At 48.2% G+C, this 19,915-nt stretch overlaps 3 protein-coding genes across 3 annotated transcripts; 2 read left to right on the forward strand and 1 right to left on the reverse strand.

The window, feature by feature from the left end:
• The first annotated feature begins 329 nt into the window (after positions 1–329).
• On the forward strand, positions 330–9,797 carry INPP5E (inositol polyphosphate-5-phosphatase E). The gene is made up of 11 exons (XM_021543605.3): positions 330–412; positions 1,032–2,070; positions 3,554–3,677; positions 3,867–3,964; positions 4,502–4,626; positions 4,746–4,865; positions 5,237–5,344; positions 6,118–6,279; positions 6,832–6,947; positions 7,311–7,447; positions 8,443–9,797. Exons 2-11 carry the CDS (start codon positions 1,229–1,231, stop codon positions 8,573–8,575), a joined length of 1,965 nt encoding a protein of 654 aa, XP_021399280.1. The 5' UTR covers positions 330–412; positions 1,032–1,228; the 3' UTR covers positions 8,576–9,797.
• Positions 9,798–10,525: 728 nt separating this feature from the next.
• Positions 10,526–15,984, reverse strand: PMPCA (peptidase, mitochondrial processing subunit alpha). The gene is made up of 13 exons (XM_021543767.2): positions 15,860–15,984; positions 15,576–15,778; positions 15,384–15,463; positions 14,993–15,075; positions 14,595–14,689; positions 14,362–14,462; positions 13,686–13,949; positions 13,383–13,475; positions 12,969–13,087; positions 12,470–12,560; positions 12,293–12,355; positions 11,779–11,923; positions 10,526–11,480 (listed from the first exon to the last, which is right to left on the reverse strand). The coding sequence occupies exons 1-13, from the start codon at positions 15,982–15,984 to the stop codon at positions 11,311–11,313; spliced, it is 1,632 nt and encodes a 543-aa protein (XP_021399442.2). The 3' UTR covers positions 10,526–11,310.
• A 60-nt stretch (positions 15,985–16,044) lies between these two features.
• Positions 16,045–19,724, forward strand: ENTR1 (endosome associated trafficking regulator 1). Its single transcript, XM_021543768.3, has 7 exons — positions 16,045–16,167; positions 16,249–16,482; positions 17,674–17,747; positions 17,876–17,987; positions 18,495–18,557; positions 19,143–19,279; positions 19,567–19,724. The coding sequence occupies exons 1-7, from the start codon at positions 16,045–16,047 to the stop codon at positions 19,658–19,660; spliced, it is 837 nt and encodes a 278-aa protein (XP_021399443.2). The 3' UTR covers positions 19,661–19,724.
• Positions 19,725–19,915: the final 191 nt, after the last annotated feature.

Consider the following 19,915-nt stretch of genomic DNA (forward strand, 5'->3'; position numbering starts at 1 on the left):
TCGCTAAGGGTGAAGAGGCTGTGGTAGAGGTTGTCCCATCGCTGGAAGCATCCAAGGTCAGGCTTGGAGCATATGGAAGATGTCCATGTGTATCCACGGCAAAGGCTGGGAACTGGGCGATCCTCAGGGTCCCTACCACCCCCAGTCTGTCATTCTGTCATCGCCGTTTGTACTGATCAAAATCGAAGCTTGAGGCTTAATACAGGCATCTTTTAAATTCCCCCAAGTGTAATTAACACGTTTAATCTGTTTCTCAACGCCGCCTTCACCCCGCGCTCGCTGCCGGGCGCTCCTCCGGCCGCCGGGGGGCGCTGCGGGCGGGGCGGGCCCGGCGCTGCCCCCGTTGCCACGGCCGGGCCGGGACCGGAACGGGCAGCGACCGCGGATACCGGCGAGGAGCCGTGAGGGACCGGTGAGGCCCGCAGCGGCGGGGAGGGGCGGCCAGGGTGAGGGGGTGAGGGCCGGGTCCCGCCCGCCCGGCCGGGCTGAGGGCGGCGGCCCCTCGGTGCCGAGCCCGCGCTCGGGGCTGCCTCAGAGCCGCGTGTTGCCCCCTCAGGGCCGCAGAACGACGAGGTGCTTCCCCCCGTGTAGAGATGTACTCGCAGCCCGCTCCCGCAGCTCAAGCCGGCCCTGGGGTGTTTCTGTGAGCGGGGTTGGTGCAAGGCAGGAAAAAGCGGCAGCGATTTCCCGGCTCTGGGATCGCTGGAAATTTCCTGGCCTCGGGCAGCCGGTGCTGGTGACGCCTGTGTACAGCAAGGACAACGAGCTGTGGTTTCTGTGCAGCTTAAATTCCCTTTCGTGCTAGCAGGGCACGCTGCCTTTCCTGAAAGAAGGGTGTACACAGCCGTACAGGAGGTCTGTACTCTGCTTTTGGGGCAAAAAACAGGAAAGAACAGTGATTTTCTGACAAGGTCACGTTGAGGTGTGAGTTGTGCTATAGGGAGGTCCTGCAAGGAGATGCTTTCTGATCGAGGAGGACAGTTTGCAGCTCGATAACTTTTCCTTCTTATATCTTTCTTGGGGGAATCCAGGTACCCCACGTCTTGGAATTTTGCAGACAATGCATCTGCCTGCACATTCACCTGCCCTTCATTCCCAGCTAAAGGCTGAGCTGTCTGCAATTCCCATGTCTCACTGGCTGAGTAAAGCCCTGTGATAAAGGGAAGGAAAGTATGCTTTGAGGAACTTTTCACCTGGAGCAGCATCCATAGCTGGTACCTGGGGGACAATGAGCACTCCAAATGGATTTCCGCAGCACTCAAGGCTGTGTCTTACTCGGAGCATGGAGGGTGGAGCAGTACAGGACCTGCAGGCAAAAAAAGCTGGAAAAGCAGCCAAAAAGGAGGCTGGGGGTGATGGGGCACCTCCGAAAATAGGCACGCCCATAAGTGAGACCCTAAAGCTTCTGCCAGAAGAACTCAAAGCTAACATGAAAATTAAATCGATCACTCCAAGGCCCCCTCGGAAGCCCCGGCTGGAACGTGCTGCATCCCTGGATGAAAAGAGCTGGAGGAAGTGGAGACGATTTAGGACGAGCCAGGAAAGTCTGACTGATCCCAACGAGACGAGCTCCTCCAATGGTTCCCTGCAGGAAGCGTCCCCCAGCCCGCCCACCAGGGGCAGGGCCAGCCCCTGCAATCCCTGCTGCCAGCAGGATTCCTTGCACAGTTCACCAGACGCCTTGGAAGCCAGTCCCGGGGGGAAGAGCAGGGCAGGCACCTCGGACCTGGGCAAACGAGCCTCCGAGATCTCCAGTGCCTTTGGGGGGCTCCTGCGGGGCAAGGGGTTCGCGGGGGGCAAACCCCGCCTGTCCCAAATCATGCCGGCCCGCCCCCTGCCTCCCATGGAGCTCAACGCGGCCTCCCACTCGCTGAGGACAGCTAATAGGATCGACTCAGATTGCCTGGATTACCGACATTATTCTCAGCACAAGTTTGGCAGGGTGAGCAGCAGCCTCAGCGACTCCCGGCTGCAGGGCAATGGGACGCTCTATGACAATTGCTCCACAGACTCCATGAAATCCACCTTCAGCGTGCTCACTCCCATCCGAGCCAAGGATGTCCGCAGCAGGTAGGGCTCCCCCAGCTTTTCTCCTGCTTTTGGGGTGTCAGCAGGGAGAAGAATCCCACTGGGCAGGGAACTTCTGAGCTCCAAAGCCATTCTCTGTTCTTTAACCTGCTGTGAAGGGTGTTGGAAGATGAAGAGATCAGTACAAGTACTCTGCATTTTCTCCTTTCCTCCTTTTAGCTAAGTATTTTCATAAATCTCAGTCTGGTTTGCTGTCAGTTTGCTTGTAATATTAACATAATCTGATTTGAGAATTAAGAAGTGGTGGCTGTGCATACCAGCAGTTGGGAAAACTTTTTTTAGAAAAATCTAAAAGTACACTGAGCTTGAACTGAAATGATAAATTACAGAAAAAAATAACACCAGATATTTTAAATTGAGATTGTCATACAGCATTATCACAGTCCTGTGAGGTGCTGAGCAGAAGTTGCACTTGTTTGCTTTTTGGTAGGATCAAATTATGTGCTGGGAACTACTCCAGTATCCCACAGGAGCTCCTCTGCAGGAGGGAAAATCCTAATCATTGATCCAAAGCGTGGGAGTCAGTAGTGGAGGGGAAACAATTCTGAGATAAATTAAAATGTTACTAGCTGGTAAAAAAACCCCAAAGATAGATTGTTACTTGTTTGCCATGAGGGTTTTCTTTCCCATTCCTCCCTAAAGCTGCTGGAGCCAGGAGGGCAGTGCTGGGTTGCCCAGAACTCCCTGACTTTATTCTCTCATCATTATTTGCAGATCTTAAGCAAGATTAAAAATGTTTATTCAACATGCAGTCCCTGTGCCAGCGTCCCTCAACTCCTGTGGGTGCTGTGGGATGCATCTGTCCTTCCCAAAGGGGATATTTTGAGACCTCAGGCTCAATAAATTATTTTCTTGAAGTTGATTTGATCAGCTGAATTAAAGGAAGAATGAGTGAGTTTGAGTTTTTTGTTAAAGAAACCTGATGCCAGAACACTGGGAATGGTGGAGCTGTTTTGATGTTTGAAGTAAACTGAGCTGCTTCAAGGTACTCAAATTTAATGGAATCACAGAATCACGGAATGGTTTGGGTGGAAGGGACCTCAAAGCTCATCCAGTGCCACCCCTGCCATGGCAGGGACACCTTCCACTGTCCCAGGCTGCTCTAAACCCTGTCCAGCCTGGTCTTGGGCACTGCCAGGGATCTAGGGGCACCCACAGCTCCTGTGAGCACCCTGAAGTTACCAAACCAATTTCTTTGTTCTGTATCTGGATGAATTTAGTGGGGCTGAAGACTTTGGATTGCTTCAGTCTTCTCATCACAGAACTTGAGCATCATCAGCCTCACCATCACCCTTGTGTCTTGGCTTTGGAAGGAGCTTCAGGCAAGCAGAACAATTTATAAATGTTAAATTCCTTCTTCTTAAAGGTATATTCTTGATTACTTAAAGATTTAAACATTACACATCAATATCCCAGCTGCCCTGCCCTTTCCTTAAATGGTCTTCTTTGGGTCTTCTGTCCACAGGAGCTATTTGGAAGGCAGCCTTCTGGCAAGTGGTGCCTTAATGGGAGCAGAAGAACTCAGCAGATATTTCCCTAATCGGAATATGGGAATCTTTGTGGCCACCTGGAACATGCAGGGGCAGAAGGTAGGTGCACAGTAAAGCTGGCAGTAAAGTTACCCCAGCTCTGCTGAGAGGACTGGGGGAATGTTTTTCTGTTCAAGACTATGTTCCTTGTCAGTCATCTTTGTCAAATTAAAAGGTATTTTTCTAGTAAATATTTGCATAACTAATACTGCTTTTCTTTCTTTTTATTTTAAATTTCATGTGTAATAGGAACTTCCAGTGAATCTGGATGACTTCTTATTGCCAACAGATCCAGACTTTGCCCAGGACATGTATGTCATTGGGGTTCAAGAAGGCTGTCCAGACAGGTAGCAAAAACAATGTAATGAACCATCTTCTTTTATTGTTAACTAATAATTTTGCTTTGAAACAGACTAGAAATAGTCATTGTATTTCTAATATTTTCAATAATCAACCCATTTAACAAGACTGAATTCTATTGCATGAGCACCAGAGGAAATGGGATTTAGAGGAAAAAGTGACAGAGATCTGTAAATCATAAAATCCCAGAATGGTTTGGGTTAGAAAGGACATTAAAGCCCATCCAGTGTCACCCTCTGCCATGGGAAGGGACACTTTGCACTAGACTAGGGTCCTCCAAGCCCTGTCCAGCATGGCCTTGGACACTCTCAGGGATAGAACAGCTTCTGTGTACATACAGAATTTCATCCTGATGGCAAAGCTCTGCTGATTTCTGTGGCACCTCAGCGGCCACCCCTTAGTTCAGTGCAGGGAGGTTCTGTTTATGCCTTGATGTTGTGTGTGAGAGGGATTGCTGCGTGTGCACAAGGCTGACGTGCTCTCCCGTGCTGTCTGTGTGATCCAGCTGTTGTTCTCTCCTGCAGAAGGGAGTGGGAGATCCGCCTGCAGGAGACGCTGGGCCCCCACTACGTCCTGCTGCACTCGGCTGCTCACGGCGTGCTCTACATGTCCGTGTTCATCCGCAGGGATCTCATCTGGTTCTGCTCGGGTGCGTGGGGAGCTGAAGGCACTGCTGCCAGCCTCTGCCCTGCCTTTTCTCCCTCTCCTAACCTCCCTGCTCACTGTCAGAAGCATTTCAGTAACAGCATCTTCTTTTCTTCCTTCCAGAAGTGGAGTATGCCACGGTGACAACTCGAATCGTGTCTCAGATCAAAACCAAGGGAGCTCTGGGAATCAGCTTCACGTTTTTTGGGACCTCCTTTCTCTTCATCACCTCCCACTTCACATGTGAGACATTTGCAATCTTGCTACGAGTGTCCTGGTTGAGGGAGGAGGGGAGGGAGCTGTACAGAGGTGAAAAAGCAGGACAGGCTGAAGCCAAAGCTCAGGATTGCTGAGCTGACAAAGATAAGGGAGGAAGTTTATTTGGTAACAAACTTACAAAAGAACTGTGTTAATGGAAACAGAAATGAACTCTGCACCATTGTGTCCCTCTTCCCACACTTTCTGCCATCATTATTCAGTGCAGACACTCCCAGAGTGTCACATTTGATATGTGGAAAATGTCTGATACCCTTTGGAAGCTCCTGGTATAACAAAAAATGATTGTTGAATGAAAATGATTCACTGGTGGTAGTAATGGGGTTTCTGTCTTGCAGCTGGGGACAGTAAAGTGAATGAGAGGAAACTGGACTACAATAAAACCATTCAAGCCCTTACACTTCCCAAGAATGTTCCGGACACAAATCCATATCGATCCAGCTCTAGTAAGTGGGAAACCATGAGCATGGGGAGCCCGGGTCAGCAGAGTGTGCATTATCTCTGCACTGGGAAACAGACAAGAAGAGTGATAATTTGAGACTGTGTAAAAAGAAACCACAGGTCTTTTTGTCTGAGAATGGTTATTACTCCCATGATTTATGTTTTTTTCTCTTGAAATTGGGAATTTGAGAAAAAAATTGAAATGGAAGAGAGAAAATTCAAAAGGGAATTTTTACATTATGTATTTTTTAGCAATATGATAATTATGGTTTAATTATTCTTAATATTACAGATGTGTTTTACTTTCTTGGTGTTTTCTAGAACAATTATATATTGTTATTATATATTGGAATGATATTATTTCAAATTTAACAGAATAAAGCTTATGTCACTTTGCGTGTACACAGGTCAGAGCATTGTTTGCCAAAGTCCATTATGGTTTCCTAATACTGTGCTGACAGCTTGATACCTAGATAGATAATTAGGTCCTTCTACTAGGAAATTGAATATACTCTTTATCTGCAGGGTAACATTAGCTTTTTGTGTTCCCTCTGGTGTTAGGTCCTATAGATAGTTTGGTCTCTTTTCAGCTTTTTCTATGGTTTTTAACATTTCTGTTCTGTTTTCTCCTGGGTTGTTAATTCTCAGATTCAGCAGTGATCACAGGTAGAAAACATACTCAATATCACATCTCCAGGTAGTGAAAAGAAAGAATTTCTTCCTGTTCCTTGGCCACATTCAGCAGCATCCCTTGAACACCTGTGGTGTGAATTTGCAGGTGATGTCACAACTCGGTTTGATGAAGTTTTCTGGTTTGGGGACTTCAACTTCCGGCTGAATAAGGATCGGGAGACTGTGGATTCCATCCTGAACCAGAACCCGGACACAGACGTGTCCAAGCTCCTGGTGTATGACCAGCTGACCAGTGAGATGAGTCGGGGTAAGGGGCAGCTGTTCATCTCCCTCCTCTCCAGAAACAAAGATACCTACACACAGGAGTAATGTCAGCCCAGTCCCCATTTCCTGGACACCTTTCCTGATTTTTTAGATTAAGTTACCTAAAGAAGGGAGTCAGCAGCTGTCAAATACAGTGGCAGTGTGTCAAGGGACCTTTTGCCATAGCAGTTTGTTCTGTTTAATGTAACCTCCCAAGTCATTTGCTGCTGTTTTATCTGACCCCTCTATATAACCCAGGCACCTTCTGTCCCACTGCCCAGGAAATTTAGATTTGAACAGCATTTGCAAAGCAGCATGAGTTTCAGTGGAAGGGGAAGGACCGGTTCTTCTTTGTTTAACTGACCACTGATTAAACAGCCACTGGCTATTTTTTATCCTCTCCATGTCAGGACTGGAACTGGCTCCCTTTCTGGGGCCCAAGCCCAGGTTTTTCTGGGATGTGCGTGACTGTTGTTTCTAGCCAGTATTAGTAGACACAGTGCCCAGTTCTCAGGAAGGAGGAGTTTGTTCATGCCATTCTCCTCTTTCCTTACAGGGTCTATTTTCAAAGGATTCCAAGAGGCTGCTATCCATTTCCGTCCTTCCTACAAGTTTGATATAGGAAAGGACAGCTATGACACCACTTCCAAACAAAGGACTCCCTCCTACACGGTAAGGGATGATTTCAGAATTCAAAGGGGATTCAGTTGAGCTGAGATTTGTTGCTTAAGGGCAGCTGGGACTTCTGGAAGAAAAGATTGTTGAATTTGTGAGCACAGGGAGAGTTGGCCCAGGCTGTTAACCTTATTTTCCCTGCCTTACCTCCTGGGTGAGCGGGCTCTCCCCTGTGCTCAGAGCTGGCACAGGACTGTTGGGATCAGACAATGAATGGATCCCCATCCAAGGACACCTTAACTTCACCAAGAGGAGCGTGATGAATGACTGGATTTGTCTCTTGTGAAGCAGTGCTGCTTTCCAGGGTGGGTGATGTGCAGAGGGGGTCACCCTCACTGTCCCCTCTCCCCCTGCCTCCAGGACCGAGTGGTGTTCCGCAGCCGCTACAAGGATGACATCCAGGCTGTCAAATACTCCTCTTGTCCTGTCATCAAAACCTCAGACCACCGACCTGTGTTTGCCTTGTTTCGTGTGAAAGTGAGGCCTGGCAGAGACAAGTGAGTACCTCCTGCAGCTCCACATGACTGCTCATGATTGCTCCAGTGACCCCGAGGATTTTCTCCTGTGTCTGTCCCTGCAGCCTGTTGGGTTTTACCCAGTGCATGCTGGTGGTCAGAGCACTAAGAGCTTAAACCTTGCCTTGACAGCTGAAATCCCTGCTGCCAGGTCTCTTAATCCTTCTGAAGGGGATAAACAAAGCCCACTGGAATTCAATACAAATCTGTGTTTTATCTGAGAGGCAGTTCTTTGTTTTCCATATCAGCATGGGCAGCTTTTCTCTTCTCTTCCTCTTTCCCTGTTTAGGATCAGTTCTGCTTTCCCTCCCCAGTGGTGGCTGCAGTTCTGCACAGCTGGATGTCAGTGGAGTATTTTGAGATCCTCCAAGTTCTTAATGTCCTACATAGGCTGTTGTATTAGTAGAACTCCGTAGGAAATTTGGTTTGGAATTATTCTCTTTTTTGTGAGTAACCTGGTCAGGGATTTCAAGACCTGAATATCTAAAAAAGTGATTCTCAAAGTATTTGACCAGCAGTGCAATTACAATGGGAATTTTTGTTTCTGGGTATTAAATACCCATTAAATAGCAGTGTGTGATAGGCTGCTCAGGTTTCCTCTCTAGAAGAGACCAAGGTAAGAATTGTGATGAACCACATCAGTGAGTACACCAAGTTAGCAGTAACCTGGTATAGCTTTTCAAATGAGTGGGTTTTAGTTCAGAGTCATTAAGAAAGTCCTCTATGTATGGAAGAAGGTGAGTTCATGCTAAAATTTAAAGTACATTTCCTTTTACAACCAGCATTTTAAATTATTGTGAAAAACCTTAACTTGTTGCTGTGGAAGAACAGCTCTTGTTTCTCCCACAGCAGTCACTGAATGCCTTAAGAAAGTAAAAATCAGATTTGTGGCCTTTGTTGTATGAAGTAGTAGGGAAATGCTGGGCAAACAAGAACATACTTACGCCCTGACCTGCTGGCTTGTGTTCCTGTTGCAGCATCCCCCTGGCTGCAGGGCTGTTTGACAGAGATCTGTATTTAATCGGAATAAGGAGGAGAGCCACAAGGGAGCTTCTGAAACGCCGGGAACAAAAGGACCAAAGATCCAGCAGCATATGTAGCATTTCTTGAGCTGAAAGCTCTGCAGTGCTTGTGATAGAGGTACCCTGAAAGAGGATTTCAGACCATGGCAAACTCTGCAGGGAATTGTCTGCTTAAGCACCTCTGGCAGTTGCTGTGGCTTGTGAAGAATGTCTTAAACCTCATCCTGGATTCATTTGCATGAGCTAATCCATGTAGCTCAAGTGCTTCTGCCTAAGGAAAGGAGTCAGTTCTTTAAGACATCCATCCCAACTGGTGTAACTGATTTATTTTTAACCAGACTATCTTAGGAAGCCACTGGGTAGCAGACCCTTGGTTCCCCTCCATGCTGAGGCACAGCTGCTGGAACTGGCATCATCCAGGGCAGGGGACCTAAGAAAAGCCTGCAGAAAGGTGACTTCCTTGTTTGTCTCTTTGGTTTGGTCAGGCTAACTTCCATCCAGTGTGGGGTTGGGTTTGCTCCTTCTCTGTAGCCAAGTTGGTATTCTGTACAAGGAGTAGCAGGGACCAGTTCATGGCAGTGGTGCATACAGATGGTGCTCCTGTGTTGGGCTTTTTGGGTCCTCCACAGCAAATTGTGTGAATGTACTCCTGTACATTGAAATGTAGAAACATTGCCTTTCAATAATCATTCTATAGGCCTTCTGTTACTAAGGGGGTAAATACCAAACTCTCAGGCCATATATTTGTCTGCTGAGACTGCTTGAAGCAATCCCTTCCTGAACTCACTTGTCCTCCCCAGGGCTGATTAAGCACTACCTGCCTGCAGCAGCAGGAGCTGGAATTTATCTGAGAACAGGCACTGTGTGATGCTTCACCAAAGTGATGCCAAGTGAGTGCCCCAGGGAGGTTTGCAGAGCACCTGCAGCCACTCAGCTCCACACAGCTCCATTACCTCCAATCACAGTCAATTTCTTTTGGTTTTATTTTTCCAGATCACTAAACTGTGAATAACTTGCTATTTCTGAGGTAGTGTTGTCTTAAGGCTATATATACTACAAGGACCAGTATGGTACTGGTAAAATGTTAAGTACAGCTAATAATTAAGAACTCCTCATGGGCACAGATGGGATCAATAATCACCTTAGGACCTAAAACATCATGCAAACACCTTGGAGGAAGTGCTGCTGACTATGCAACCTGTCCAAGACAGGCTCCTGTTCTGCGGTACATTTATGGCACTGACCTGTCTGTAGCCATCAGGTATTTGGATTTCCTTTCTTTTTAAAGGAATAAAAATAAATTAATGCAATACCTTAAGTGAGAACCAGCTTTTATTGTTGTCAAAACCAGAGTTCTTTGTGTGGTGTGTGTTTGGGTGACCTGGGCCATGTCTTCAGCTGGAGGGGTGGGACAGATTTCTCTGAAATTGTTTGCATTGAACAAAGCATCCTGCACTGCCCAGCTCAGGAAACCCTTGGCAGATGAATTTCAGAACTCTTACTACTTGCTCAGTTGTTCAGAGGTCTCTTTATTTCCTCACAAGCATACACAACTGAACAGGACTTCCACACTGTGGGGCTCTGCAGGAAGCAATGCAGCATTTTCTTTTGAGTTGCAGGAAAGGATGGGGTAAAGCAGGTAACAGCAGCCTTGCAGTGCTCTGCTCCCAGCTGCATTGCTCCTTACCATACACACCTAGCAATGAAGAGCTGCAGTGCAGCTGTCTTGTATTTTTACACCCATGTATTAGGGGATTATAAAAATCCAGTGTTTTATTCCTCTTTTGAGTCTCCATTTCTTTAGCACGTCACGCATGTGGCACTTGGCTTTCTGTGACATGGTGTCAGTCAAGATCATGTTCCTAAATGTTGTGATCTTGTTATCTTGACTTCCAGCTGAGCCACATCTCTCCTGTGAGACTGATTGTGTCTTCTTTTTGCAAGGCCTTAAGTCCATCTGGGTGATACTGAGGAAATGAGGCATGAGTTTAAGGTGCAGCAGCAGCAATTCCTTTAATAACTGTTTGTAAAGCAACTCTGGAGGAAAAGAACTTTTATTCTTTAGTACAGTTCATGTCCAAGTGAAAAACCTAAAGAAGAGGATTGATCTCATTCTTAAGTGTCCATTGTGTACAGTACCTCTGCAGAGGAATGCCACAGAAAACTGGTTTTGTCATGGGGCTGCTTTCCTTGGAACTCTAGCAAGATGCTGAAGTTATTCCCAGGTGGGTGATTCCTTGTCAGATGGTGAATTACACTGATGAAATGGATCCATGATTTGTAACAAAATCTGGATTGCAGGAAACTTTTTGCCTAACTTCACAGGGACAGTAACTATTATTTTCCTAATTTAGTTTGACCAAGTCTTTCACCTTGGTAACAGTTATAAATGTTGTCTGAATTCAGACATGTAAGCCAAGCTGTTTAAGGTGCCACACATTCCTCAGGAAGGGCACAGTGGGGCCTCATGTGACAGCCCCACTTCCACTGCTGGGGTGATGAAGAGGCAGTGACTGCTCAGAGATGTGCTTTCACTGTAGTGAAATTTTGGCTTGCTCTGTTCTCCCCAAAGCCAAGAGAAGGGTGTCAACACCCATCTTCTCCTTTAACCTATCAGAGGGTCAAACTCCTCCTCCAGAGCCATTGCTGGCTCCTTACACCAGCCCTTCACAGTCCAGTGCTCCAAAGCAGCTTTGCTCAGCTCCATGGCTGCACAGAATGCCTGGGAGCATTGGGGGGAGGGAGGGTGGTACAGCAACATGAGAATCAAAAAAAAAACCATTAAAAAAGAAGGGATTCTGAGGCAGGGCAGGAGGCGCTGCTCTATCGGAAGAGGCGGTAGAGCCGCGGGAGCCGCCCGTCCTTGCTGGAAAGGGCGGCCTGGATGTGCTCATACGTGGGCAGATCTGTCAGGTCACCCAGGGCAGCCACTGCTGGCTTCTTGTGCAGCATCTTGGTCACCACCCTCTTGATATCACTAGGTTTCACCTGGCCTGCAGGCAGAAAAAGGGCAGAGCTGTGACACCTCCACTGTGAATAGCACAAAGCAGCTTTAGCCCCACGCTCAGAAAACCAACTCCATATCTCCTCTATCATGATTCTTGTTTTCCCTTCCTTCTGACCAAAATAACCCCTGTGCTGTTAATTGTGAAAGCAATTAAGCTCAGTTTGAAATGTATTTCTGTAGTATTTATGCCCCCAGACTTTCAGAGGTAATTCAGCAGTGCCTACGAGAGTATTTTAACTGTACCCACAGTTCCCTCAAGGCAAGGCAAAGAATTGTCTACTCACTGATGAGGTCACAGAGCTCATGAGGTAGTTTCCTTGTGTTTGTTGCCAAAACCTGCCTCCCCACATCTTCAAAGATCACTGGCCGAGACTCCAGGTTCATCATGAGCATGGACTTAAGCTGTGTCTTTGCTCTCTCAAGTTCTACCTGTGAATGAGCAGGAAATTTTTAAAAAATCTTGTTGCTGGTCTGTAGTACAAGGTAACATGGAAGAGTTCTGCAGACACCTCTCTCTTTGTGAATGCATTGCTAACGTTGCTGCATTCTTTTACAGAAATATGTAACAAAATTATATATGAAAATCCATTCTAGCACAGTCAATGCGATGCATTCACAGAATCCCAGACCGGTTTGGGTTGGAAGGGACCTTAAAGCCCATCCAGTCCCACCCCTGCCATTAGCAGGGACACCTTCCACTATCCCAGGGTGCTCCAAGCCCTGCCCAGCCCAGCCTTGGACACTTCCAGGGATTATTTCAGCTCAAAGACCATCTGCAAACTCAAATGTGCTGCTGACCTCTCCCACTGCTCCTGCCATGAGGATGAATTCCCTGGTGATGATTTCCACCATCTCCCGAACCTGCGGAAAACAATAATGGAAAGAAGATCAGAACAATGCTTCTTGTGTCCACAGAACTCTGCTACTGATGTGGTTACTGCTTAAGGACTCCTGCCTCTGAGTACAGGACTCTACCTGCTTTGGATCTGCACTGGCATGGATACACAGGAGCCCTGTGTCCTCATAGCTGTGGTGGTAAGAGGTGGCATTGTACATCCAGTGGTGCCTGTGAGTATACAAGCAGTATTTTAAAATTCAAATTTACAATGTAAAAATTAAACATGGACAGTAAGCACCCTCCTTGTGCATTCTCAGGATTCTCTGCAGTGCAGTGAGAATTGTCAATCCCTCCTTCTGACAATTTATGCATGTGGCATCTACTCCCTTCTCTCCACTTCAATCCTTGAGACCAAACCGAGGACAATACAGAGCCAATCCTGTTAATATTCCCTGACTGAAGCATGGACAGGGCTAGCAGAAGAAAACACAATTCCTGGTCACTTCTGACACACCAGTCCCACATTCCAAGCAGAATGAACTGATGTAAAACCTGGTGGGATTTGCTTTTTTTTTTCCCATGTAAACCTACTCCAGGATTGTTTCTGGCACCTCTTAAAGAGCAAGACAAACCCACCTGTTGAGCACATTGAGGTACAGCCGGGTGAACATGCCCTTGCCAGGTCCTCCAGCTGAGAAAGAGCCACCACCTCCCATCATCATGTTTAGCACCGCAAAAGGAATGAAATCATCCTCCTGGATTGGGACAACAAACTCAGGTAATGGCAGAGATCTCGAGGGTTTGGGCTGAGTAATGGGGAGTTAAAAACCACAGCATAAGAGCAGTGTGAAGGTCAAGGCCTTCAGCAAAGTGTTGTGGAAAATGCTGCTTGTTTTTATGTGCAACAGCAAACATGCCAATGTTTGTGGAATGAATCAGTGCTCCTGGGATTCTCCAAGGAATAGGTATATGTACTCCAAGTATAGGCATGCAGAATGAAGGATTTCAGGTCAATACTTACTAAATGAAGAATTTCAGGTTAATACTTACTAAAAACGAGCAGCTTTCTAACCCAATCATGATGTGGGTGAGCTCTGGGATGGGAGTAGGGCCCAGACTCACATCTGACATGTCTTTTTCAACCTGTGGGAAGGGCAGATGGATCATTAACCCCAATCTTCATAGCTGTTGTACTCAGTTTGATACATTTGATACAATCACCATGCCACCCAGTTAACAGCTATCATGGCCAGCTTGGGCTCATACTCATGAAATATAACTTAAGAAAAGCAAAAGCCTGGAGAGAAATGAGCAAATCCCAGCAAGCTGCTGGCTGTCACCTCCACCACGTACCTTGATGATGCCTCCGGTGTACTGAGCCACGGACCTGTCCACAGCCCTGCCCTGCCCAGAGCCCCACACGGGCTCCACGCCCAGCAGGTATTTCCTGGCACACTCCACCAGGTGCTCGTGCTCAATGCCCACCCCAGCCAGCACCATCCTCTCTGGGGTGTAGTAACTGCTCAGGTAGGAGTGCAGCACGTCCCGGTCGATTTTGTCCGTGTTCTCCACGGGGCAGAACCTGTTCAGTCCCACTGTGTTGTCTCTGAAGGCTGCCTAAAAGGGAACAGACACATTAACATCACAAATCACTTCATTTTTTCCCTAAACCCCTCTCTAGACCTCTTTTTGCTTTGGAATTAAGCCCACAGCTGAGAGAGGAGAAGCTGAGAGTGTTTCACTAATGTCAGTGCAACTCAGTAACATTTTGTCACCCACATCAACAAAATGTGGGTGAAATAGAATAGAATCACCTACAAAATGTGGGTGAAAATAGAATTATATTTTAGTTTGGGTTAGAATCTTCCACATGTGTTGAATGCTGGATTTCAAAGTGAAGGGACAGCCAAATTCTCCCATCTCAAAAACTGAATAAGAAAAAATCTGGTTTTAGAACAGTCTAAAATAAACCCTGGAGCTGCCAAAAAACACAAGGAAGAGAAAACAGCAGGAATTCCCAGTGTGTTACCGCATGGATCATTTCTGTCAGGAGAGGCTCTGGGTCAGGTCTCATGTTCAGATCCTCCAGCTCAAACCTTATGGCCATTCGGGTCATCTCAATTTCCTCATCTGCAACAAGACAAAGCAAGGGATGGCAACCCCTACACAAAACCCCCAGCTGCTGCAAGGTCACTTCTGAGGGAATTCTGAGCTCTTAAGAGCAGGCCATGTGGTGGAAATGGTGTTTTTGTGCTGCCAGACCTGATAACCTGGGCTGGAGGGTTACATCAGCCAGCAAGTTGACCACGGTGTCCAGGCCTCTGGCATCAGCAGACACTGCGTACATGATGGTGTCCCTGCAACACAAAAACAGCTTCTGCACTGGGCAGTCACTTCTGGGATCATCCAGTATCATCTCAGTATCAGGAAAATTACAGATTAAGCTGTTCTAACCATTAAATGCTTCTGAAATGAAATAGATCTGAGTTTTATAATCCTTTCAGGCTCACTTTTGTAAATTCCCAGCAGCCCAAATTAAATGGATTTCTGCTGCTTGGGAACAAAAAGAAAATGAGGCTCATTGGAACCTCATCAGAAAATGAGGTTCAAGGTGCTGTCAGTGCTACAACACCCAGGTAAGAGCAGAAGGAGCAGCCCACCTCGATGCCTGGCAGTCACAAATGCCTCCATGCTTCTCTAAGGTGAGGAGAATTTCGTCTTTGCTGCCAAACTGAGCTGTGGACTAAGGAAGAAGATACCAGTGTTATTAATTAGTACAGTAAATTAGTATAGTAAAGCAATACCTGTTTATAACCCTTCAGTGCAACCCAAAACATCTTTGACATTTCAGTCCAATGGTTAGATCACTACACGCCAGCCTCGGACGTGAAACCACAAAGACTTCTAAAACATAATTAGTCATGCTAATTAATAATCAATTAAGATGCTGTGACTGTCAGGGCTGCCAGGTCTGTTTTAGAGGTGCAGAGAGCCCTGCGGGTCAGGCTCTCAGCTGCTCTGCAGATTTGGGGACCCCAGGGCAGTACTCACACAGAACGCCAGCTTTTCCAAGAAGTGGGAGATACCACTGAGGTATTTCGCTTCGTGTCTCGATCCCGAATTCACCAGAACTGGTGCAAAGAAGAGAATAAACCAGCGTGATTTCCCCACCCCCGGTCCTCACCGTCACACCCGGGGCTCGGGGTGGGGGAGCTGGGGCGGCACCGGCCGCCGGCTACTCACTGCCCACGGTGCAGAACTGCCCGAATTTGTTCTGGGAGGCGACGCGCAGCCCGTTCTCCAGCACGGTCACCCGCGTCTCGAAGCGCTCCCGGCTCTCGGCCGCCGCGAACACGGCCTTGGGCACGCCGGGCAGCGGGCACGTCAGCGACACGCCGGGGTACGCGCCGCCGCCGCTGTAGCTGCGGCCGGCCGCCAGCCCGCACCTGCGGGACACCGCGGACACCGTCACGGGCTGATCCCCCCACCCCGAGGGGTCCCCCCGCGATCCCCGGGGCCGCGCTCACCGCCGGGCCGGGCCGCAGGCGCCGCGCCGCAGCCACGCCATGGCCGCCGCCATCTTGCCGCCGCCGGGAGCGTGGGAAAGGGGCGGGGCCGCGGGTGGGCGCGGCGGCGGAGAGCGCGCGCTCATTGGTCGGCTCCGCCAGGAGGCCCCGCCCCCAGCCCCGCCCCGCCCCGCCCTCAGGCGGCCATGGCGGCGCTGCCGGTGGCGGAGGCGCTGCCGGCGGCCCCGGCCGAGCCCAACCCCTTCTCCTTCCGCGAGTTCGTCCGCTCCAAGCGCCGCGCCGGGGACGGGCCGGGCGGGGACGCGCAGGTGAGGCCGTGCGCGGCAGCGCGGCCGCGCTCCGTCCCGTCACGACGCGTGCCTCAGCTTCGCTGTCCCCTCCTCCCTCAGGCGGCTCGGGACGGGCCCGTCGTGCCCCCGCTGCCCGCGGTGCCCGCAGAGTCGCGGGACGAGCAGCAGGACGATGAGGAAGAGGAGGAGGAAGAGGAGGAGGAGTGGAGCGAGAGCTACCAGCCGCTGGCCGTGGAGCAGGCCCAGCTGGCCGCGCTCGGAGCCCGCCCGGGGCCGGGCCGGGTCCCCCCGGGGCCGGGCCGGGTCCCCCCGGGGCAGCCGAGCTACGAGCAGGTGAGCGCTGCCCGCCCTCCCGGCACCGTCCGGGGTCAGAGCGGCTCCCAGCTGGGAGCTGCTCAGTCCCAGAATCAGCTCTGGGAATGTGCATTTCAGCACGCCCAGATCTGTTAAGATTCTTAGGATTTTCTAAAGCCTTCAGAGTTTACATTCTTGTAGAGAAGTTTCTCACACAACTTTCTGTAAACAATCTATTTTGCATTCCTCCATAGGGGCGGAGAAATTTGATGTACTGGTAGTTTGTCCAGTGTCATTGGAGAGGTGGCACATTCACCCTGCAATCCACTGTCACCTTTGGAAAAGTATAAATGCTGGAGTCAGAAAATAAACTTCCTCTTTTTCACCTGTGCAATGGCAGCAACTCGCATTGTGCTTTCACGTGTCCTGTAGTGACACAGGTCCAGCTCTTTCTCTCTCCTACTGCCCTGCTCATGATGTTAGCATTCAGGAACACACAGAATCACAGGATGTCATTATCTGCAGGTGCTTTTATTGAGAGCTCTGGGAGTTGGGGTACAGCCCCACATCTGACTCCAACATGGCTTTTGAGCTGAATGTATTTTATATTTTATCGCTATATAACTTACATATTAATTATTAAACTTATATTGTTCTATTGTATACATTGATCTTATTCAACCGTGAGTTTCTCGTGACCCATTTCAAGCCCCTGACCACAGTTTCTCATTATTATTCTTACGATTAAACTGTAATTATATTTAATTACTAAACAATCATCACACTTAACAATTATATCATTTATCATATACCAGCTACACAGGTGGAGTTCCAGCAAGTACAAGGCAAATACTTTCCCAGGGTATTTTCCCAGGGCCTACTAAGCTTAGTTTTCCTTCTAACTCCCCAAATCCCCATGATTTTAAAACCCTTTTACTGTCATGACCCGGGTGAATTCCTGGTGCTTCTGACCCCCTGAGGTCACGTTCATTTAGAATCAGCAGCATTAATTAGTCACATTCACACTGATGGTTCAGTGCCACAATCCTGTGCCCCACAGTGGTTTCCAGACTGGTAAATTGAAGGTAAAATTAAGCTGGAATGTATTAGAAAGTACAAAAATTTCCAGTATTAAAGCTGAATATTCTGCCATTGGTCTTGGGTTGTTGGTATTGTTATGAAAATGCACCTCAATCCTAAAAAGAATTTTTTATTTCTTTTCTTTCTTAGCTAAAAGAAGAGAATGCTATTTTGAGAAGCAAGATCAATAAGCTTCAGATTCTGTCTGAAACTCAAGCAGACAAGTTCGTGAGGAGAATTCATTTTCCTTGTAACATGAAACCATGAGATTCTTGATCCCTCCCCAGAATTTCCTTCCTAACGTATGTAATGGTACAAGTGCTTACTGTGTGCCACATCTTATTTTTTTAAGGATGAGGAAGCTTGAGAAGAAGCTTGAGGAAAACAAACTCAAAGATGAAAAAGAAGCACAGGATTTGGAAGCAATGGTGCAGCACGTGGAGCAGAATCTGCAGCTGATGACTGTAAGTGTTGGCTTTAGTTTTAGATCAGATGTCAGGAAGAAATTCTCCCCTGTGAGGATGGGGAGGTTCTGCAGAGCCCAGAAAGGAGCAGGAAGGAGGGAGCTGTTCCTGCCTCCTAAAACATTCAGGATGGTGTAACACAAATCCTATCCCTGCAAGTTCTGTGCTGGAATCACTCATTCCCATGTAGCTCAAGCTGCCTGGGTTTTTGTTTTTTTTTTTAGTTTTATTATATTTTTAGTTTTTTAATATTTTTAGTATTAACATTATGATAATAATTGATAGATATATATTCTATTATTTACTAATATATGATAAATATATATTATATATTATATATTATATATTATATATTATACTATATATTACACAAATAGTATTATACATTATATATGGTATTATATATTATAGTTATTATTTATGTGATATATTATATATGTATTATATATATTATATAATAAATCAATTTTTATTATTCTTATTTCAGCAATCTCTGTTCTGTTGCAGAAACGGGCTGCCAAAGCTGAGAGCAGCGCTGCCAAACTGAGACAGGAAAATGCACAGCTCCAGGTACACAGCAGCACTGCTGGGGCTGCAGGGACACATCTCAGAATTGAGCCAGAGGAAAGAATATTGCAGGGGTTTTGCAGGTTCTGAGGAAAATGCTGGCTGTGTTTTAAGGTTCAGTGAAGGCTTGTGTCCTGAGGGAGGGCCTGGATGGTGTCAGACTCTGCAATGGTGAGGAGCAGTGGCCAGAAACTGAAATGAGGAAGAACTTCTTTCCATGGAGGGTGACGCATCCCTGGAGCAAACTGCCCAGGGAATTTGTGGAGTCTCCCTCTCTGGAGACATCCAAACCCACCTGGAAATGCTCCTGTGCCACCTGCTCCAGGTGACACTGCCTTGGCAGGGGGTTGGGCTGGATACATCCAGAGGTTTTTCCAACCCTACTGGTTCTGTTCTTCTGGGCAGACACTCCCTCCAGGCAGGTTCCGGGCTCTAGTCACTATTTATTACATTATTGCACTCACTATTTGTGTTAGTTAATGATTACTTTCCACACCCATAAACCGCTGTGGGAATGCATCCATTAGCTGTCGAGTACCTCCTGCACTTCTTGGGTTGCTTCTCACGGATTTTTCCCGCTGCCCCCAGGAGGAGTTGAGGAATTCCCGGCTGGAGAAGGAGGCGCTGCGGGCGGGCCAGATGGGACTGGCGGCGGCCAAGCGGAACGCGGAGGTGGCGCTGCAGCATCTGCTGCGGGTCACAACCAGCTCCCGAGCATCCCTCAGGTCAGCCGGGCTGCGGCAGCCCTCCCGGGCACGGGGCTGCACCCTGGGCTCGCAGATAAACCTCCCCAGTGGGTTTTTTAGGGTTGAAATTCAGGGCTTTGTGTTGTGAGCCAGAGGAGCTGCTCCGTGTGTTTTCCTCCAAGTGTAAAAATAAGTGGGAAGTGGGAGTCTGTGAGTTTCCAGTGCTGATAAAACTCTACTTGATAAATCACAGAATGCGGGAAGACTCTCCCAAAGCTGCCGGGCTGCCTGTCCCCACATGTAACACTGCATCTCTCCCACTCCAGGCAGCTGCTGTCTGGAGCAGAATCCCTGCAGCTCGTGGCTGACCTCCTGAAATCCATAGACAGAATCTCTGAGGTGTCAGAGGATGGACAGTGACTAGCACAGCACGGAGGACTTTGTTTTCGTATGGAAACCACTACTAAAAAGTGAATTTTTGATACTTGGCCTCATTCTGATGCGCCAAACTGACTTCTCCACCCTCTCTCGCGGTGCAGCCGCAGCCAGGGATCGCTGAGCCCGGCACGGAGCCGGCTGCAGCGCCGTTCCTGCGGGGCCGGAGCGCGGCCCTTCTTCCCGGGCACCTCGCCATGAGCACCGCGGGTTTTGGCTGCGGCTCCCGGTGCTGCCGAT

This window comes from Lonchura striata, chromosome 22, assembly GCF_046129695.1.
Source record: "Lonchura striata isolate bLonStr1 chromosome 22, bLonStr1.mat, whole genome shotgun sequence".
In the NCBI taxonomy this organism is placed as follows: domain Eukaryota; kingdom Metazoa; phylum Chordata; class Aves; order Passeriformes; family Estrildidae; genus Lonchura; species Lonchura striata.